At 37.5% G+C, this 22,243-nt stretch overlaps 3 protein-coding genes across 6 annotated transcripts; 2 read left to right on the plus strand and 1 right to left on the minus strand.

Moving 5' to 3' along the window:
* The first annotated feature begins 4,263 nt into the window (after window positions 1-4,263).
* atoh7 (atonal bHLH transcription factor 7) lies at window positions 4,264-5,267 on the plus strand. The gene has a single exon (XM_044046258.1). It carries the CDS (start codon window positions 4,408-4,410, stop codon window positions 4,843-4,845), a length of 438 nt encoding a protein of 145 aa, XP_043902193.1. The 5' UTR covers window positions 4,264-4,407; the 3' UTR covers window positions 4,846-5,267.
* A 1,709-nt stretch (window positions 5,268-6,976) lies between these two features.
* pkd2l1 (polycystic kidney disease 2-like 1) lies at window positions 6,977-12,431 on the plus strand. The gene is made up of 15 exons (XM_044045674.1): window positions 6,977-7,310; window positions 7,429-7,542; window positions 8,382-8,509; window positions 8,611-8,864; window positions 8,963-9,187; window positions 9,274-9,502; window positions 9,584-9,754; window positions 9,857-10,038; window positions 10,121-10,241; window positions 10,329-10,427; window positions 10,508-10,629; window positions 10,711-10,828; window positions 10,927-11,060; window positions 11,155-11,296; window positions 11,443-12,431. The coding sequence occupies exons 1-15, from the start codon at window positions 7,013-7,015 to the stop codon at window positions 11,560-11,562; spliced, it is 2,457 nt and encodes an 818-aa protein (XP_043901609.1). The 5' UTR covers window positions 6,977-7,012; the 3' UTR covers window positions 11,563-12,431.
* Window positions 12,432-21,306, minus strand: tial1 (TIA1 cytotoxic granule-associated RNA binding protein-like 1). Of its 4 annotated transcripts, XM_044045677.1 has the most exons (12): window positions 21,128-21,301; window positions 20,455-20,551; window positions 19,712-19,810; window positions 19,515-19,569; window positions 19,351-19,438; window positions 17,527-17,602; window positions 17,157-17,265; window positions 16,364-16,459; window positions 16,187-16,271; window positions 15,848-15,971; window positions 15,419-15,564; window positions 12,432-15,272 (listed from the first exon to the last, which is right to left on the minus strand). In XM_044045677.1, exons 1-12 carry the CDS (start codon window positions 21,154-21,156, stop codon window positions 15,149-15,151), a joined length of 1,128 nt encoding a protein of 375 aa, XP_043901612.1. In that variant the 5' UTR covers window positions 21,157-21,301; the 3' UTR covers window positions 12,432-15,148. The 4 variants fall into 4 exon arrangements, with proteins under 4 accessions (XP_043901612.1, XP_043901613.1, XP_043901614.1 ...); XM_044045678.1 differs by lacking the exons at window positions 19,351-19,438; window positions 19,515-19,569; window positions 19,712-19,810; window positions 20,455-20,551; window positions 21,128-21,301 and adding an exon at window positions 18,033-18,315; XM_044045679.1 differs by lacking the exons at window positions 12,432-15,272; window positions 15,419-15,564; window positions 15,848-15,971; window positions 16,187-16,271; window positions 16,364-16,459 and adding an exon at window positions 16,466-16,928 and having other exon boundaries at window positions 21,128-21,306.
* Window positions 21,307-22,243: the final 937 nt, after the last annotated feature.

A 22,243-nucleotide genomic window follows, 5' to 3' on the forward strand; every position in this document is an offset into this window, starting at 1 on the left:
ATCAGAAATGTGGAGAAAATACATAAAACAATGCACTGATAATTATTATTATTATTATGTACAAGAATTCACTTTGCATTGTAAGCTGTAATTACTTTACATTTAGAACTTTTTTTTTAACCCCAAAAGAGTTTTACACAATTTAATTTCATCATTGAGCTTGTTCCATAACTATGCCCTTAGTTTACTTTGATACCTGTCAGCGTTGAAACTGAAGAGCATAACCTTTAAATAGATCCAAATATGATTGAATACGACATACTATCGTATGACTTTTTTGTCAATTTTTTGATGACATACTGTAGCATGAATTTTTTGTCTCATTTTGGACGACATACTATACTATGAGTTTTTTGTCTGATTTTAGACGACATACTATACTATGTATGTGACAAAAAGTCATAGGTTAGTATGTCGTCCAAAATGTGACAAAAAAGTTATACTTTATTATGTCGTCTAAAAAGTGACAAAAAAGTCATAGGTTAGTATCTTGTCCAAAATGTGACAAAAAAGTATTTTTTCACAGTGATAGTGATGACAGCAGGATTTCTCAGGCATGATCTGGGTCACTTTTTATTTTATCAACTTTCCACAAATAATGAAAGTACACAAATAGGTCTATGTAGTTCTGTGTTTCACTTAAAAAAAAACCCACACGTGCCTTTTGTCTGCTCTTCTTTGGCAACAGCTATGGGGTTGCAGACCCCTGGTCTGGAAGAAACTGCAGCTTTGAAGGCAAGACATTTGAACAATAAGGCATTTCAAAGTGCTTTACAATAAAAAGGAAGATACATCCAGCAGAAGCAGCATTATAGATATAAAAGGCATAATAAAACACACACAAAAACTTTAAATTTAAATATAGAAAAAAGAAAACAGGTAAGTAGGTTTTCAGGCCAGATTCAAAAGAATGAATTGATTTTAAAGACCTGCACTGTTCTGAAAGTTTGTTCCATTTAGGGAATAAAGATTGAATTCAGCTTCCTCATGTTCAGTCCTCATTCTGTGGACACAGCAAACCTGACCCAGATGACCTTAATGGTCCGGACGGTTCATAAATCATTTTAAATAATCTGCCATTGCAGACTGATCACAGACCTGTTAACTTAAACTGACGCCTGATCCAAAACAAAAAGGAAACGCTCAGAAGCCAATTAAGCTTTGTTAATGAGTCCAATTAAACGAGAAGAAGAGTTCAAATAGGCATAAAATTACGTCCACCTTACGTGACCTAATTATACTGCAAGCCTCGTCTCACCAGCTGCCAGACCTACTTGTTCACTGACTTCACTCTACGTGTTGCTAATCAGTAAATATCTGTGTCCTTGTAAACATTACACACTTTTATTACCTCTTTTTCATGATTATCATTAGTATTATATAGTATTATTCTTACAGCTGACTTGTACTGAATAAAACCATGATTCAAATTGTGTTTTCTATATTTACTCAACTTGTATATTGCTGTATTTACGCAAAAATAACAAATATAACAAAATATTAACTTGTGCTGTTTTTGCTTTACATTAGAAAGTCTGATCTTATTCACACGCGGCTCGTTTGGTTATAATCCTGTGATGATAATAAGATTTACACTTTCTCCTGGACAGAAACATATGCTTTGTGCCTTAATCTCTCAAAAAGAAGATGTGGATTTATGAGAGTACATATTCCTGCCAGAGCCAGGCGGGTCCCTCCTCAGTCATAACATATGGCTTTGGACAGAGGAAATGGTTCAGCCCATCAAGACTCAGAGAAGCCAATCATGTGAAAGGTTGCCTTAAAGAAAAGAAAAAAAAAGACAGAGAAGAAGACACGAAAGGTCCAGGCCACGTCTGAGGCGAGGCCCTCAGACAAGACAAGCAGCAGCTGGCAAACTACATAAATCTGTAATCAATGAACCAACGGGTAGATGGGATTATATGCCTAATTGCACAGCTAACCAGTCCATCCCCAAAGTGAACAGACAGCATCAGCTTTTGTGCATGACCCAGTACCAGAGACGGGTATTATTGTGGGCCTCTGACAGTTATTAATCATTCATAAACCTATCCTCTACACCCAAGCTTTCAGTTTGTCAATACACAGCGACAGGAGCTGTGTTTCCACCACGACAAAGGAGAAGCAACACAAACAGTCAGGTCCTTTACTACAGGAAAAGTAAAGGGATTCACATTATTAACACATTATATGTCGGTTCAAGACATACATATCTTATATGTAAAATATAATTTATAGCTACAGTATATACAGTGCTTAACACATTTGTTAGACCACGTCCCGTATTAAAAACCGGAAAGCAGAAATCTTTCAAAAATGTATTAAAAACTAAAAATGATATTGCTATTTATTATAAACTTTTTACACCCTTATTTGAGCTGACACACTGGGCTTCTTCTCTAAGAAGTCAGAAATGATTCAAGCATAACATTCAACCACTAAAACTACTTTTTCTGTTCAGGAATGCAAGTAAATAACTATAATCAAGAAATATATTTTTTTTTTTCTGTTTTTGCGAAAATTCATGGATAATAATAATAATTATATTTTAGCATTAAAAATATGATTTCAGCTAAAGAGCTTCTACATACTGGTGTATTAACCATTATATAAACGTAAACAATTATTTTGCTAACCAGCAACGCTGTTAATTTAGGGCAGCTGTGAGTTTGGGTGGTGGTCTAATAAATGTATTAAGCACTGAATTGTAAAGTCAACCTATACAACCTTAAACTACAGAGAAGAGACAATTAGAACCAAGTCAAAGTTGTTGTTTTTTTCCCCAGAATTGATTTCACAATATATAGATTATGTGTAATACAGTAGGAAAATTAGTACAATTGTGCTTCAGTGGTTCACAGAAATCAGTCACATTCTGTGTATTGCAACCAAAAACTATCTCTATTTTCATATAAAATGGAGTATTAGTAACAGCAGTGGTAAGTGATGTCTCACATTTTGAGAGTAAACGTGTGACAAATGGGTCGAGCCTCTTGTATTACAGCATTCACTGTTGCCAGATGGAAAGGACAGACAGACATATTATTCTGTCTGTCCCATTTTCTCGGACCACTACACAGATCAATTATTTATTTCACATGTGCTCTCCACCACATGAGGAGCCTTAATGCATCATCCCACATACTGTGATTCAGTAAAGCCACAGCTCTGATCATCATCCTCACAGACCAACTGAAGAGAGTAGACCCAGATTAATATGGAAATCTTAATCTTATTTGTACACCTGCACAAAAAAGTGTGCTCAGTGCTCCTTACACCATCTTGGTCCATATTGTTAGAGGCTCATAATCCACTGACGTGCTGTTAAAATCCCTCCAGTTACAGACCACACTTACACTCTGTAGCCTCGGGCTAATCTCAGATTATGGGTATTATTACATGAAGAAAGGCCAGTTACATGGGAAGTGAAAGGGAATTTCTTCTAACTAAAAGATATACAGGCAGTATGACACTGTGGTATCTAGTAATATTCCTTAATTTGAAAAAGTGACATTAAATGGGGTACAAAATTAACATGATCATGAAAGAAATGTATTTTTATTGTTATTATACAATGAGGTGACATTCTGTATGTTTATATGTAAACGCTATTTATTTTACAATGTAATGTTACATGTAATTTTTTTTAATTTATGAATTTTTTTTATTTTTTTATTTATAGTTACATTAACCTAATATTCATCTAAATATGAACTCAGTCCTGCACAATAAGGTCGATTTTTAACCTTATAATTTTATTCTGTCGTCCTTCTTATCTGAAAAGCTCAGTCAAAAATAAAATGTATCATATTTTGCTGATGCAGCAGTTAATTTAAATATAACTGATGCTTTTGCTGTTATTTTGTATTTTAACGTATGATCATTATTCCAGATAACTGGTGGAAATTAACATTAAACAGGGGAAACATCCACGACTCAGCCTTTTAAAAAGTTGTTTGCATCATCAGCTGTGATGAGTCGATACCAGATGGTACTTTTGGTGTGTGTGACACATGGCTGTGAGTGAAGCCACGGCCAGGTCGCCCAGCCTAAGATAATTGGAATTTCATTAAGGGTTTGTTTGTGTGTTCACTGAGTGTGTGTGTGTGTGTGTGTGTGTGCCTCTGTGTGAGAGTGGGTGTGGGTGTGTTTCTTTATGAACAATATTTGGGGTGGGGGAGCGGGGACTCCACCTGCTGCCACCTGTTAAACTGCTCCATCTTATAAAAGCTGCACCCTTCACTGTGTCCAGGATCAGAGACACCTTGTCCTCCTCAGGCTGTCCATTCTCTATCTGGTGAATACTCAGCAGAAAGGACACACAGCTTGGACATACATAGAGGAACATCTGAGGAACCCCTGAAACTCAACCTGGAAACGTCTTGGACAAATCGACTGACTCAAACCATGAAGTCCCGGCGGCCCAGCTGCACTGACTCTGGATCCGAGTCCTCAGAGATGGATTCCATGAGCCCAGAGAAGTATGAGCCCACCACAAGGCGACGGATGGCTGCCAATGCCAGAGAGAGGAAGAGGATGCAGGGTTTGAACACAGCCTTCGACTGCTTACGTAAAGTGGTCCCCCAGTGGAGCCAGGACAAAAAACTGTCCAAGTATGAAACCCTGCAGATGGCCCTCAGCTACATCATGGCCTTGAACCGGATCCTGACAGACGCCAGGAGGCACGTCGCTCCTCACAGGCAGTGGCTGGACCTGGACCTGCAGTTTGACTGTGTGCAGCCTGAGAACTTCGCCTGCCTCATTGGGTACGACTCCCCGACGGGACAGGACTACATCCACTCACCGTTCCCCTATCAGTTTGATGGACATCAGGTCCACGTGTAAACTGCTGCCATGTGTTGGATAATCAGTCATTTTGTTGATTTTGAGTTCCTCCAGTCTAGGAGACAGTAAATACATATGTATTACATAATTTTATTTTTTTCCGTATTTGTGTGACATTCAAAAATGTGTTTTGGTTTTGAAAAATGTTGAGCAGCTTTTTGTTCAAAGTATAGCAATAGTGTCATTATGATGACAGGCAATTTTATCAGTTATTTTTGATACGGCCCCTAAAATGTTGTGCAATTTTCAGTTGATTCTGAGAAAATCATTGTGATCTTTGTTACATAGTTTGATTCAACATGTGACTATATTGACAAAGTGTTAAGTACACGTTTGTAGAGTTGGAAGATATGTTATTTTTCACATGCAGACCTCTATTTTGTTGAATTATAGTTTGGTTTTTTTACCAAAAATAAAACATTTTTTATATGAAAAATGTTTCTCCTGTTCTCTATTCATGACTTGCAACTTAATAGTGTATCTGCTACATTCCTTTTTATATATATGTGTATGTATTATATATACATATATATATATATATATATATATATATATATATATAGTCCTTTTGCTTTATGCTCAAAAATATACTTTACGCTCACATTGACATTTAAACCCTAATTTGTCTGGTTTTACAACAGGGGTTATCACAGAGAACAAGTAATTTACAGCTCTGTCTTTGTTTTGTGCTTGTCAGGTTTTCAGCAGGTCATGTCCACTGCAATGCTTCAGTTTGTACTGGGGGAATAAATCATGCTTTAGTCCAGAGCTCCTGTGCTTTGAGATAAGACACTTTTACGTCACCAAGGCACAAAATAAATCTAATCGTATAAATTAGGAAAACAGAACAATCATTAAACGATTTCCTTCTCAATTAAACATGTTTTTTTAAATTAAAAGTGACACCTTTTGAAGTTAGAAACTCACTGTAACAGAGAGAAGCCAGGATGCCATATGATCCGCGGGTGTCTGTTGTTCGGAGCCACGCGGCTACAGATTTAAATTGCAATCATCGGCCGCTGACAAGTGATTGTTACAGACTTGAAGAAGTTTGAATGGTGGCCGCAGCAGATTAAGCCTGTGTGCCCGAACCAACCATGGCTTCAGCGGGGGAGCAGAAATTAAACTCTATTGTGTGCTAATGGCTGTGTTCAGAGCCACTGAGGCATGAACGACCATCCCTGGACCCAAACTCTAGCTACATAAAGTGGAAAGACTCTATTATTATATATGTAAATATTATAAAGTGGAATTATATACAGCACATGTTCCTGTCTGTATCCCATTACGTTATCTCCTTATTCTAAACACTTATATACACATGTGGAACATATTGCATGTGACTTGTTGGGTTGAAAGAAGAGAAGGTGCCAAACACTGATGCAGATGGTCATAATGACACATCTGCCACATCCAATGTTGTGTGTGTACATACTTTTAATCAATGCTCTCTGACAGTTGGCATGTCAAAAATGAATAGAGGGCAGAGTCAAAAGTGTGGAATGGTAATGAGGCGGAGAGCCATCAGTGACACCGCAATTATGCTCTTCATTAAATCAGGTACTAATGGTGAACAGCCGGCGATCAACATGAAATTAATTAAGTTTTTTCCTCAATAGGAGCGTGTTTTTGGACGAAATTGTTGATCAGTCGTGACGCAAAAGAAATGAAAATGTCTTGTAACTATAGAATGACCATGGGTGAATGTTATTTTACTCTTTTAAGACATTTCCAGCCGATTAAAACATGTTGGAAGTGTTTTTTGAGTAACTATAATAAATTTTCTGTGCCAGCATGAAGGAGGGATCATACAGTATCAAATGCACTGATAACATTCATAAAACGATACACTCATATCTAACAAATATCCACAACCTTAAGGACTGAATCTCATTAGTTAATAGTACACGTGATTGTATCACTGACCAAAAGAGATTAAAATGTCCAGTATTTGAATAAACCTTAGTGAAGTGTCATACATTATACATTATACTGGGTGTAAACCTCTAAATCTCAAGACTACAAAGCTCCAGCAGAGGACCAGCAGCTCCTCCCTCAACAAAGATTATGTCATCAACTCTTTATAATCATCTCTCCAGCAGGTGCTCAGAAGCTGCCGACACTGCTCTGCTTCACTTTCTTCTCTGATCTGAACCCCTTGCAGTTCATGCTCACAGACAGCATGAAGTGCCTGAACAACCGTGCCGAAAGTCACCTGAGCGGGCAGGTGGAGTTGGACAGTGTGGGCAAAGGTGCCTGGGTGAACCATGGCTACAGTGGTTCTCCTCCACCTCTGCCCCGCGCTGTCAGCACCATCTACAACCCTCAGCCTCTATTCCAGGGCTCCATGGACAGCATGTACAAGCTGGACAGCCCCAGCCCATTCCACCATCCACCTGAGGAACCACTACCCACTGAGAAAAGTCTGGAGAAAAAACAGAGAGGCTGCTGCTCTTTTATCAAAGGTAAGATTAAGTCACACAATTTGGTATAACTACATCATGACAGGTCTTTACAAACACAACACCAACAGAAGTGTATTTGTGTCTCATGTCTGACGGTTTGAATTGATATTTTGTGTAGGGTTGTGGGGCACAACGTTGACAGAAAACACCTCCGACAACAGGGAGCTGTTTGTCCGAACCACACTACGGGAGTTACTGGTCTATGTGGTGTTCCTGGTGGACATATGTCTCTGTAAGTGTCCTCCTTACACTAAGATGTTTACCTCGCACTAACTGCAAGAACTTAGTGCTACAGTCACAAAGACTTCACAAAGCATTCTCCAACATATGACACAAGAATGTTTGTATGTAAAAAAAAAAATGGAATATTTTGTTATTTAATGTTGTTTTAAATTAGGTTTACACTTGTTAAGATTTATTATGAAATGCATTGAAATTACGTCCAAACACTATGACGCCAAATGCCCTTTTGCCTTTGTATTTCAGCGTATTTTCAATGAAGATAATGAGATATTTTCTTTAATTGTCGCTGCTGTTATGTACACCAATCCCACTTTTCAATGCATTTCCATAAACTATTTGTTTTAGCCGATCACTGCTCACCACTCGGCAGGAAGTTACTGTATAGGGCACTTTGGGCTGTTGATATACGCTGCTTTAATGCCTACCACCACAAATGCCCCTCCCATTCTTCCACCTGTGAGCCATTGTCCAGCTGAGCATTAGGAGAGAAAGGGACATGGACACTGCTCTCTTGCCTTTTAGCGATAAGAGCATTAGGCCTCGTCCATTGTTTCTTTGTCTGGCTTAGATTTACATTCTTTGATGGGGCTATTTGTGTCAGACCAGCGTGCTCTCTCTTCAAACAAATAATAGCATCTGATCTGGATCTATTTGACAGCAGTGACATAAACACGGCCAAACAAGAGTCCTCAATGAGGCTTTGCGTGTCTGCTTCTGAGCTGTCTTATCTTAGACCGCTCAATGGAGCAATGTTAAAAGCCGAGTCTGAGCAAAGAGTGATAGGAATCAGCGATTGGGTGTTACCAGTGTGATTACGTTGTCTTTCAGTGACATATGGTATGACCAGTTCGAGCACCTACTATTACACTAAAGCCATGACGGACCTGTTCGTGAATACAGCCAGTGAAAGTGGGGTTAGGTTTCAGTCCATTGGCACCATGACCGACTTCTGGATTGTGAGTTTTCAGCCATTATTAATTCCTTCCATGGTCACTACAATGATTACAGTACATTCAATCTCAACCTGTGTGAATCCACCCTCTCGTCATGTGAACAGTATGCTCAAGGCCCATTACTGGACGGCCTCTACTGGACTAAATGGTACAATAACCAGTCACTGGAGAGCGGAGAGCGCTCCTTCATCTACTACGAGAACATGTTGCTGGGAGTCCCCAGGGTGAGGCAGATAAAGATCAAGAACAACTCCTGCAAAGTCCACACAGATTTTGCAGAAGAGATCACGGGATGTTTTGACGTCTACAACGAGAAGAAGGAGAATGACCTCAGCTTTGGCCTCATTAATGGCACAGCGTAAGCCTCTCTTATTGCTATCATCAAAGGGACACTACACTGCAGTAAGAGTCATTGTTTTATTGAAGTGATTTCCATGCTCTTGTGTACATCTACAGCTGGACCTACCACACGGAGAAAGAGATAAAGGGTTCCTCTCACTGGGGCATGCTGACTACTTATACTGGAGCAGGATACTATCAAGATCTGAATCTCACCAAAGAAGATAGTGCTGTCATACTCAACGAACTGATGGACAACTTATGGCTGGACCAGGGAACCAGAGTGGTCTTCATCGACTTCTCCACTTACAACGCAAACATCAACATGTTCTGTGTTATCAGGTAAACGCAACAATGAAAAATGGCAACTTCACTCAGTAGTTGGTAGCGGTTCATTATTGGTCTTATGTTTTCTACACTTCTTTCAGGTTGGTGGTTGAATTCCCAGCAACCGGTGGAGCAATCCCTTCCTACCAGATCAGAACAGTCAAACTGATTCGCTACATTAACTACTGGGATTACTTCATCCTCGGCTGTGAGGTCGTCTTCTGCCTGTTCATCCTCTACTATGTTGTGGAGGAGTTTCTCGAGCTACGAATACACAAGTTCTCCTACTTCAAAAGCATCTGGAACATCCTGGACATTGTTGTCATAATGGTAAAAAAAAAAAAAAAGTGTTATATTTGTTTCAGACAAATTTGCTCCGGCCTCAAAGAGTTAAATTGTTCTCTTTTCCAGCTCGCCATCGTCGCCATCATATTCAACGTTTTCAGGACTGTCAAAGTGGACAAGTTGCTTGGCAAACTTCTGGAGCAGCCTGACATCTATGCTGATTTTGAATTCCTGGCATTCTGGCAAACACAGTACAACAACATGAATGCTGTGAACTTGTTCTTTGCGTGGATCAAGGTAAAGGCACTGGCATCTTTCATTTCAGGTCATTACTTTCATTAGAAATTTGTGACCCTGGTGTCAAACCAAAGACCGTGTGCATGTTTCTTGTCCCTGTAGGTTTTCAAGTACATCAGTTTTAATAAGACCATGACTCAGCTGTCCTCCACACTGGGACGATGTGCCAAAGACATCTTGGGATTCGCCATCATGTTCTTCATCGTCTTCTTTGCTTATGCTCAGCTTGGATATTTACTCTTTGGGACTGAAGTTGAATCCTTCAGCACCTTCGTAAAGTGCATGTAAGAAGTGTCAATCATGGCAGCTCAGTAGAACTGATTTAATTCAGAATGAACTCATCACATGTCCCTTTCATTCCTGCAGCTTCACACAGTTCAGGATTATTCTTGGGGACTTTGATTATGATGCCATTGACCGTGCTAACAGAGTTCTTGGGCCAATCTACTTTGTCACCTACGTCTTCTTTGTTTTCTTTGTTCTGTTGGTAAGTCATTCTGCTGCAGAGGGTGGTTGACTTCAAAAGGCGAAAAAACACTAATCTCATAAATGTGTCCATGCACTTGTATATCAGAACATGTTCCTGGCCATCATAAATGACACATATTCAGAAGTTAAAGAGGAGCTCTCATCCCAAAAAGATGAGCTGCAGATTACGGACATCATCAAGCAGGTAAAGCCAATGATTTAGATGTAGGCGGATTATTTGTGACGTTTTACAAAACCAAAAACTGTATATTTTTTGTGATTCAGAGCTATATGAAGACATTTATGAAGTTGAAACTCAAAAAGGAGAAAATATCAGACGTTCAGAAGGCCCTAAAATCTGGATCTGGAGAAATTGAATTCAGGGACTTCAGAGAAACTCTTAAAGAGTAAGTGACAAAATATCAAAAACAAAGGGACTTATTGTACTTACATGTTAAAGATAACTCACTGCTCTGATGATTTCATAGGATGGGACATGCTGATCATGAAATTTCTGCAGCCTTCTCTCAGTTTGACAGCGATGGGAACCAAGTTCTAGACGAAGCCGAACAGGAGAGGATGAAAATTGAGCTGGAGGAAAAGAGGGTTTGTTTGTACTCCATTTTTCCTTCCAGCAAACAAATTAATGTCAGCATTAATGTAGAAGGAGATGTTTTTACTATGTATTTGCCATTTTTTGTTAGGATGCTCTTAGCGCTGAACTCAACAATCTGGGAAAGAATTATGAGAAAGAACTGATGGAGAAGCCTGCTGTGACCTCCACTGAGCAGAAGAACCACTCCAGTCAAATCTACGTGGATCTGGAACAGTTTTTGAAGTGGGAGACTTTTCTAACCTATAACCCATGTTATGTCAAAGTGCATATTTTGCTTTTTAATAATGACAGCATTACCTTTCTCTCAACACTTAAGACTGACCAGACAGGTTCTCCACCTCGAAAGCTCTGTGAAGGGCATCACAACCAGGATTGACTTGATTGCAGAGAAACTGGGAGTGCATGAGAAAGCCAAATGGAACGAAAATCAAGGGAAATCTTTTGTGACCAATAAAAATGTGAGTACGGAAACTGGTTGTGAAATTCTTGTATTAAGACTAACATTCAAATGGAGGAGGTATTCAAGTCTTTTAAGCCATAATAACAATACAACAGAGCTGTAATAATTGGAGAAAGGTTAAAATTTCCACTTACCTCTATCCAGAGTGATGACACTGCCTCAGAAGGGAACATCCTGGTTTGTGTGGACAGAGACACAAAGGCCAATCTGTCATTCAGGAGACCAGAAGTTCGCACCACCTCCACATTTGACGGTCACATGTGACTAACGATCAGAGAGGCAGAATCATCATCAGTTATCTGGAAGTCAGCTGACATTTGAGAACGACGGGGTCACCCACTGACAATATTCTGTGATTCAAAGCTTTCCTATATTCAAAGTAAAGATTCTTCACATTGAAAGCAACAGTTTGGACGCTCAGATCAAGATCATCAGTAAACTTCTGATTTACAGAATGCAAGGCTGAATGACTTCCCTTCAGCTACTCAGTTTAAGTCACTCAGTCTATTGTTATATGTAAATACTGTGTATACATGCATATTTTTTTGGAATTTGCTTTCTAGGCACCTTTACTAGGGCGTATATAATAAAATGTGTTTAGAATTATAGAGGACTACAATGTATGCCGTGGGGGAGACCTGAATATTAATCTGGATATTGTTAAATGTTGTGGAAAATACATTTATTTCAACATTAGGTTAGAAATAAAAGGCAATGTAATACAGTCCATTATTAGGCAGTGCAATTAGCATCTGACTAAATTGATGTTTGCTATGCTTTATTCCTGTCAATGAATGTTTAAGTTACTGCACTGAATTACGTCGTTTAGTGAGACAGTGACAAATTAATTCATTATATTTTAAACTTGTTATATCATTTAGTAATTATTCAACAACTTCTCCCACATCAAGAACCTCATATAAACATATATACTTGAAGATCCTTTGCGTCTTCTGTCCTTACAGAATTGTCCATGCAGAAATGGGTAGTCAAGTTATAAAGCAAACCCATCTATTAAAAGGTACAATCCTCAGTTTAATAATTCTGTATGCAGTTGAATTACTGTTGACAATTTTACAATGCGTTTGTGTATAAAGCTCAACTTATCAGTGTAAATTAAACGCACGAAATGACCCGGTTGACGTATGTCTTTATTTGAAGTGACTTAGTATTTTCCTGGAAACGGAAAACTGATTTCATCCTTTATTATTAAACATCACTTCAGTGGTTCAACTTAGATGAATTACTTGTCATAAAAGCAAACTGCCATAACATTCATTATTTTCAAGCAAGAAATATTGTACATGTCACAAGCCTGCAGTTCAAGCTGATGCTTCATCTGCCTCTGGTCACATCCTGAAAATGGCACAAAGTCTAAGATGGGAAAATCTACATTACAAAAGAATTTAGATAAGGGGGCCCTTTAAAAAACACAAATTAAGGCTTATGCATAAATTATATTGCTGAAATTTCATGATGGCATTTTATTTCATAACATTCTACCTACAGTATGTACATTATTTCCTGACTGTAATCAAGGTTCATATTTACACTCTCAGCCAACATGATCCTGTTTTGTTAAATGAACACCCCCCAATTTAAATGAAATAACAAAAACATCGTCATGAATGTTGGCTTGTACAACAGGAAATAGGTGACATTACAAGGTGTGTGGTACACTGTACAGAATGGCACATATGCAAATAAAATCCAAATAGCAGGATAACTTTACGAAATCCTCTTGCCACAATTAATCAGTGATGTTTAAAATAGTTTACATTGGCATATATGAAAACATTCTCCAAAATAGTGAGAAAATTCACAGGGCAGAAGAATAAATGATATATTTAGGAAATGTCCACTGATTCCACTTAATGGAATTTCTATAAAATAAAAAATAATCCCAGTTTAAAGTTTCCAAGTGTGGACAGTCCGACACAAAGGTGTGGCTAAAAATTATGTAAAAACCTGATGCAGAGCAGTGGGAGGGGCTGGTTTTGGTGCTAAATTAAAGGAATACTTCACCGATTTACATTTAGCTTTGTATTACTAGAATAGGGGTAGTATTTTTGAAAAAGTGTAACTCCCAACCTCAGTTTCACCTGAGTCAAGAAATATCTTTATTCTTTTTTTTTGTTACTTGCCCACCAGTGACACTTAGTCCAAGCCTTGGTCTGGGGTTTGACACTGCAACGCTGATTCTGCACTTTTTAGACCCACTTGTAGGGGGATGGGACCTCATTCCAAGAATGTAAACAGTGTCCGCCATCTTTGCCAACAGTTACGCTAACAGAACCAAGTGTCACTGGTGGGCAAATGACAAAGGAAAGAATTAAGATACTTCACAACTCTGGGGAAACTGAGGTTGGGAAGCACAATTTTTCAAAAATAATACCCCTATTCTAGTTATACAAAGCTAAATGCAAATTGGTGAAGTACTCCTTTAACTCTTAATTTTCTTTACAAACTTTTACAGCCATTGAAAGAAATGACTATAAATTACTGAGGTTGGCAAAAGAAAGAAAAATTAGAAAAAAATGTATTAATGATGAACTATTCCTTCTAGGAAACCAGCCCCAGAATCAGCACACACAATCAGTTAAATTTACAGGGTTTGGGTGGGGGTTGCACTGTATTTACAATATTTTCCTTGAACATAGAGCATGTAATACAGAGCCTTTCCGTTGAGACACACGGTTATAAGGAAGTCCAACCAGGCTCTATTGCAGCGTCAAATTAAATCTATCAAAAGTCTGCAAAGACCATGCCGATTACTCAATTATACTATAATACTCCGATTACACACAAAATGAAAATTTTTTTTTTGCTTTGAGAGCCAAGTAGGTGAAATATTCTTTGTACACAAATCTCACCAAAGAGATTCCACCTTACACTAAAATAATAATTTTGTCAAAGTTGCTCGTACAAATTTTCTAACACATAAACTGACTAGGACTTCAACACACAAAGCATTTTGTTTGTAAAAAATATGTCAAAAACACAACCAAAATGTTCAGATATATGGCGTGAGCTAAGCCCATATCATCTTATAGCAGTCTGGTTCACTCTCAAGTATAAATTCATCAGACGTGCACCACGGGCATCCTGTTATATTACAAAAAATGTACTTATCACTGCTTAAAGACCCTCCTTTATATAAAATGACAGAAAACTATGACGAACAAACATTATGAAGAGTCCGTAACAAACCAATACACTTGAAATATTCAAATATTACAAAACCTATTGGCAAACTGAAAGCAGATATATATTGCTGTAGTTTGATAACTTAAATATTTATATTATCAAGTTTGAGGTTTTTAAAGGATTTTAATCCTAACCATATTCCAGTGGGTTGCTGGAGTAACAGGATGGCTTCTAGCTCCAAACATTTGAATCAGTTAAGTTTATTTAATTTTTTCCTCATAGAATTTTTCTTACATGTTTAAGTTGTCAGGGCAATTTGTTTTTATGAACTACACCAATCTTTTGATGGTGTTTGGCTCTTCATGAGTGCGTCCAGTAAACTTTCTAGTACTGTAAATCGTCTTGACTCATGAAAACACACATTGGTGTGTCTTTTAACATCTACTACAGAAAGAAATATGGGTTGCTTGGCTTTCCTTTAGAAGGCCAAGAGCATTTTTCCAAGACAGAACTCATCAAACATTTGTTTTAAGTCCAAAGTGAAATTAAAATAGACGTTTTAAAACACAACAGTTTAACAAACTTTAGAGCAACTATTGGCTGCAAAGGCTTTGTGAATGTGCCCCCTGCCTTTCTTCGTCAAAGCTGTCCAGTTGAGGGTGCTGTGTGGTCTAAAGGGTGTTACACTTTGGTTTGGGCCAGCTCACTGTGTTTGGTAGCCCGCCATGCTGAAGTTGGCCAGGTTGGACATTACTTGACCAGTTGGGGCTGCAGCCTGTGCTGAAGGAGATCCAAAGTTTCCCACCCAGGCTGGTGACTGGGACTGCCTGTCAAGATCACACAAATACTGAATTAAAGTAACTACTGTGACTTGTGTTCATCGTGTACTAACTGTACAAACATCAGCTGTGACGTAAAACAAACTGAAGCACTCAGGCTGAAGGAAAAATATACAAAAGAAAACAAGACTTACTCTACTCCAAATCCTTGCTGGTTCCATGTCTGGTTGTACATGCTATAGGAGGGAACTTGCCAACTGTTGGACACATACTGGCCAAACTGCTGCTGTTGTGGACTTCCATAGAACTGGTTCCATTGTCCCCATTGACTGTACTCAACCTGGGAAAAACCAACAGATGCAAAGTTGTCACAATTGTAATATTTCTGTTCAGTGACCGTAACATTAATGAGAGATTGGATCACAATTAGAGACTTAATGGTTTCATATTATCCTTGTGGCTCATGGGTTAAGACACCAACCATTGCACTGTCCATGGTTCTGGTTTTACCAGACACAAGTGTAACATGTTTTCCCCCTTATCTTCCCTCATTCACTGTTTTCTCTTTCAATACAGTATCTGTTTTATCCTATTAAATTAGCTAAAAATTACACTGTCCATACCTGCTGTGGACTTTTTGCAGTGTCGGGTGATTCTTTGCCCCAGTAGCACTTCACTGTATTTCCTTCAATGAAAGTACCATTGACTGAAACAATGGCATGGGCAGCACTGTCATGGGAAGAAAATCTGAGAAGAAAAAAAAGCAGTTTAGCAGTGCAATTTATCTCACATCATTCCTGATGAGCAAGTCAGAAAATACAGAGTATTAAAACTACAATCTGACGGGTCCATCATCAAAGTACAAGGGTGAGGCTTTAGAAAACATGCCAATGACAAGGAGTCATGTCAAGTGTTTGTGTTGACATCTAGAGGCCAAACTTAGCAATAAACTGAGACACTACCTGATGAAAGAGTATCCTTTCTCCGGAAAAACTCTGATCTCCATTATCTGACCAAAAGGTGTGAAGGTCTGTCGCATAAGGTGTTCTGAAAGAACCAAGGAGAAACAGGTTTATATAGTTAATTCTTGGGGTATTTGATGAAAGTGGAAAAAATTGACTTCTCGAGATGATACTTGCCCGATAGTCCTAATTGGATCCCGCCACAGTAAACGGTACAGTTCTTGGGACTGGACTGATTCAGTACATCCTCAAACCTCAGCTGCTTCGAAGAATCTGAAATAAAAAACAAACGAAATTTGAAAAAGAACAATCAAATTTCAAACCTCAAATGCACATAGGTGACATACTGCACATGATAAACAAATATCTGAAAATCCATGGACCTTAAGTAGAGTATTCAAAATGTATCTGGCTGACCTAACTGAGTAAACACAACAGTGAGCAGAACCTTTAACTCATTTACACCCAATATGAAAAATGCGTTTTCTGTGGATTGCAAATAAAATTACAGATGTAAATGCAACACGACAAACTGAGGGCAGACTGGGATGCTATTAGCCACACTGAACACTAGTGTATGTAATTATATTCTCAATTCACATACAAAAACTATGTATGTGGGCAAGCCTTCCAAAAAATCAAGGAAGCAGCAAGTAAGCAACTAGCAACCAAGAACTAATAACACAAAAAAAGAAAACCAGAAGACGAGTATTTTCCTTAGTCCTCATGATATTCACGATACCTAAGAAAGAAGTGAAGAGGAAGCCAGTTGAAATGCACCATCAACTTCTATTTTATTAACTTGCAGTCAGAAAACTCCAAATGAGAATGGTTAAGTAGTTGGTGCATAGAAGCTAAAATATAGACAGTCTGCAAACTCCAGCAAAATCCTAAAAAAGGATCTAATCACCAAAAATAGTTCCCTGAATCCATGTGTGAGTGTTCAGTTGTTGTGGGCTTGAAGACTTACTCTCCTGAGAACTCTTTGGAGCTGGTGGTTTACGTGTTGCCCAGTTGGTTCTGATTTGGCGTCCTCCCAACCACTGTCCGCCCATGTTAGCAATGGCATTGTCTGCATCCTACAAATCCAAATCAAAGACAGTTATTTCCCAGGATTAGAGTATCTGAAAAGTATTTTAGTCACCAAAATCAATTCAATATAAGCAATTACTGATTTCAAACCAAGTAATATTAAAAAAGACTACGAAAACAAACTGTAATGTTAAACTATTTAGAGTTGTTGTGACTGTACTATTAACTGTGATTTACGATAGTAAAATAAGATGATAAACAGAAAATTGAAATAACCTTCAGTCTGAGTTGTTGCATCGGAACCTTACCAGTTTGTTGTAGAAGGACACAAATCCATACCCCTTTGATTTGCCTGTCGCCATGTCCTTCACAACACGAGCATCCCTGCAGGAAAATGTTAAAACAATATCAGTGCTCTTCTTATTTTAAATGCGTCAAACTAAAACGAACCACGCAAAACTCTGAACTGTGAATCCTCTACTCTGTCCTACAAAAAGATATATTAGCTATGATGACCTCTTACTGAGCACTGACTCAAAATGTAACACTCGGAAAAAACAAAAAAAAATACAAATGCATGCAGCCTACAGTTTATTCTAAATAATAATTTTAGACGTATTAATTAATGGATCCTCACCTCTAGAGCACCACTTTTGTTCAATGCTCTTAAAAATATTGATTTAAATTCACAAAAGGAACTGATCATATGAATTACCATGCATTCTTAAAATCTGTTGTTGGTGCTCTTCCTACAGTAGCATATATATGTATAGAGAATATATGAAAAGAGAAAAAAAGGAATTAAACGGCATACATGGCCTGTTAACAGATTTCTTTATTTTTCCTGGTCAATTCTTTACCACCAATATGGAGTATGGAGTTTGAGGAGCTGCAAATTTTGAGAAATTGACATTTTCAGTAATTTTGGAAAAGGATCATTAGGCTGCAAACAACACTATGAAAATCAAAATGAGACAATTTAAACAGAAATGTACTAGACTGACTACATTGCCTAGTGGATTCTGTTCATCTTGGCTAAGTCATGTTAACACATAGCATCTACAATTAAAGACATGTGGAAAGAATGGAGGTAAAAAAAAAAACTACATCTGTGTCTCCAGAGTGCACAGTTCCTTGCTGTGCCTTCAAGCTCCTGTCCAATCCTATGAGCATTTCTGTAAAATAACCAAAGTGCTATTACTTCACTGAGACCCACAACTAAAAGCTATTCAGGTTCAACACAAAGCTTAGATTTTGCTGACACACTGTACAATTTACTTACCACATCATAAATGAGTAAGGAAAAGCAAGTGTCAATTTAAGGCAAACAATTCAGCCGTGAAAAGTACACAAGGAGTAAATAGCTGGAGTTAGGTACATGGTGGCTTACACTAAGTGTTATAACATTTGATAACTTAAATGACTTAGTTTCAATCCATAAGTGTTTTTAAAAAAGTAATATGTATGTTAAAAAACATCCACTGTTACATGCTTAAATTATCTTTGTCCATTATTAACTATGTTTACATGCATGATATGGATATGGTGTCCTAATACTTAAACACATAATAGAAATTTGACAAATAATTAAAAATCAAACAAAATGAATACTAACAATTGCTGTAAATAAGAAAATGGCTTATCATACAAGTTTGTCAAATTAATAATGTATTCTTTCAGGGCGTTCATACAGTACTAATTTGCAGAACCAGTTAAACCAAGCCAGTTCAGTGCCAGTGGACCAAAGTTTGAAATTATGAAATTCAAAACCTATTTTAGTTGCGTAACTTTATGCATATATAAATATACATATACACAAATATATATATATATATATATATATATATATATATATATATACACACACACATATATATATATATATATATACACACACATAAACACATATGTATATATATATATAAATAAATAATGTTGTATTTACAGTTTAGACAATACTCATGTGCATGTAAACATGGCCATAGATGGCAAATCAGTCAACATGGACTTACAAAATACATGATTGAAATTCCTTGTCTAAGTGAAAGAAATCAATGTGTTTGCATTAAAGCAATGAAATTATTGAAGTTCAAACTAATAAAAAAAATTAAATTGAAATAAAAATAACTTACGAGATTTTCCCAAAAGGTGCAAATGCAGACTTGATATCCTCAGTGGAAATCTCAGGACTCAGATCACCCACAAATACATGGAAGTGATCTAGAAGAAAAACAAAAGAAAGAAACCACTTACTATTGTCTAATCTTTAGCAGTGACTCAATGTAAGAACACTTACTGGATGTATCTTTCTTCTGGCAACTTGGAGTGGTGGCCCAATTTACTTTGACCTCCTGAAAGCAGAGAGTTCACAGAGATGAATTGAAGCCATGACAGACTTTTACAAACTGAAGAACAAGGACCACAGGGAAAATCTAACAACAAAATAAACTCCCTAACCCCACTCATACTTTGGGAACAAATAAGATGGCCTACCTTTCCTAATATCTTTCTCCCGTTCATGGATGCAAGGGCTGATGCGGCATCTCTGTGTTCAAAGAACTCCACAAAGCAATAGGGGTCATTGCTTGTATGCTGCGTGGGACAAATTCAAACAGAGCCATTTAATAACAATGTCAGAAAACAAGAACAATGCTGAGTGGTGCACTGGGATCACAAAATGTAAAAGTGCTCATCAAGAATAAGATTCTATACTTGATGAACTGTCCTTTCATTCTTAAATTACCTAAAGTACAACTGTCTTTGGGGCACTCTGAATTCTTTATTAAGTATGGATATTTTCTTTAGAGTTAAAACCATCGTGATTTGATCACATGGATGACATCTGAGTATAAAACAAATAGTATCAATCAAACCATACTGATAAATTAACTAAAGACATGTCAAGCAAAGAAAAAACAATATTCATTAACATCTCTGAGCAGAGCAGAACATAAAAAAATGATAGGAATAGATATATTACTGTGAATTTTAAACAGCAGTTGAAAATGTAGGTTTCACTATCATACACAGCTGTGATCTAACTGCAGTTCAAAACTTGTATTCACATTTCTCAATGATGGAGGACATATTAAAGATGTCTATCAGTTCTAATTTTCTTCTAGGTTAAAATGGGACTTAGTCCACCAATAAATGTGAATAACAGGACAGAGGACATGGAAAGAAAATAAAGATAAGTACAACCAAAAACCAACAAAACAAACTTTGTGGCGGCTCACCTCCGTGATCATTTTACAGCTTTTACAAGGTCCTATCTGGGTGAAAAGTTGCAGGATCAAAATTTCTGTTACCTCCCTGGAGAGGTTTCCCACATACCTGCAAGGAATCAGGAGATCATTAATTTAAGAGCTGCTACAGTTTCAGGGAACAATAAACGATTTCACAGTGATACTATTATGCAAAGATAGCATTTAAACAAATAGTAACAACAACAAAATAAAAGTACCATAGATTAACACAAATGATCAAGTTACACAAACAATGAACAACACCAGGTATTGTGACTCTAATCTTCACACTACAATAACAAATAATAAGTATGGAGCACATCGTTACTGTTTCTACAGCTTTTCTGATGGACTGAGCTGCACAATATATTGAATAATTATGAATACCGCGATATCAACATGCGCAACATACCGTTTTTTGGCAGCTAACCTTGAAAAGATTAGAATTGAATTATTCATGTAACGTGAGGTACGTTAGCTTAACCCATATTTTAGTTAATTAAACATGACCTTGAATAAACGACCTCGATATTCGCGAGGCAAACGTTTATGTTGTTTAGCAGCTGTGCTGACTGTAGGTACAACGGCTAGCTAGGTTAGCCACCGGTTCCCGGCGATAGCAAAGCAAACGCACATTAACAATTTCCACATTGAAATTACTTACAGTGTTTTGGGGTAGCATTCGTCGTCCATTGTCGATCCTGACAGTCACCAGACACACAAACTTCAGCTGCAAACTAGTAATCGAACGACGACCGATTCCAGCGTTCGCAGCTAGCTAAATTGCTTAGAGACTAGCTAACCGGGCGGCATACGTCACGCGGTGAGTGGAGAGAACGTACGCGTGCGTGGCTGAGTGCCCAGGCGCGGTCAGGGTGAGGCAGCATAAAATTCCGTCAACTATTTTCAGTTTCTTATACGTCTGTAGTGCAGTTTTATTTATTAGCCAACACTTTATACCTACAAAGGCCACAACTACTTTTTATTTTAACATAGCTGATGATGATGCATGGAGGCAACTGGCTTGACAGACTTTTATTTTGAAGTGGGACGCAAAAGAGTAGGCTTGTTTTAATCACCAGGGTGCGACTGTAAACGACCGCGAGTTGAGTCACATGCATTATGACTAACAATCTTATTTTACAAACAGTGGCGTGAAAACATTTGGAAGGGCAGTGGCTAAGAAACTAATATCTGATGTACACATCTAATTTAGAAAAAAATTATGCTATTTCTAGCTTTAAAATTCAGTAAATATAGGGATAAATAATACTAGGGCTTACACTCAATAACACAAGGCAAGATCTTTTTTTTTTCAGGGAAGTATGTGCTCCATGGACAGTGAAAAAAACAAAGATGATAAACAGTAAACATATCATCGAAATATGCAAATAAATAAAAAAAACTAAGCTTATTATGAAATAAAAACAATAAGTAGTAATAACAATATGTACTGAACTGAAAAAACAAATGCACACAAATATATTTATGCCTTTATGTAGACACATGTTGCTGTATAACACAAGGTGTTTTTAAAACTAGCACTAGGGGGCGCCAAGGATAGACAGTTTCAAAAATGGTATTTAATAGTTTTAAATACATTTTGACAGGTATTTATTTATTATTTATTTACTGTACATTTACACGTCTGTGCCATGACTTAGTTTTAAGAAATGTTCATCAAAATTACTAAAGGTTTTCTTTTCAATTGCTTTTCATATCGACCACAGTTCCAACTGGTGTTAAATAAGTGAGGTATTTTACTTCATTAGAGGTCACC

This window comes from Solea senegalensis, linkage group LG15, assembly GCF_019176455.1.
Source record: "Solea senegalensis isolate Sse05_10M linkage group LG15, IFAPA_SoseM_1, whole genome shotgun sequence".
NCBI classification, from domain to species: domain Eukaryota; kingdom Metazoa; phylum Chordata; class Actinopteri; order Pleuronectiformes; family Soleidae; genus Solea; species Solea senegalensis.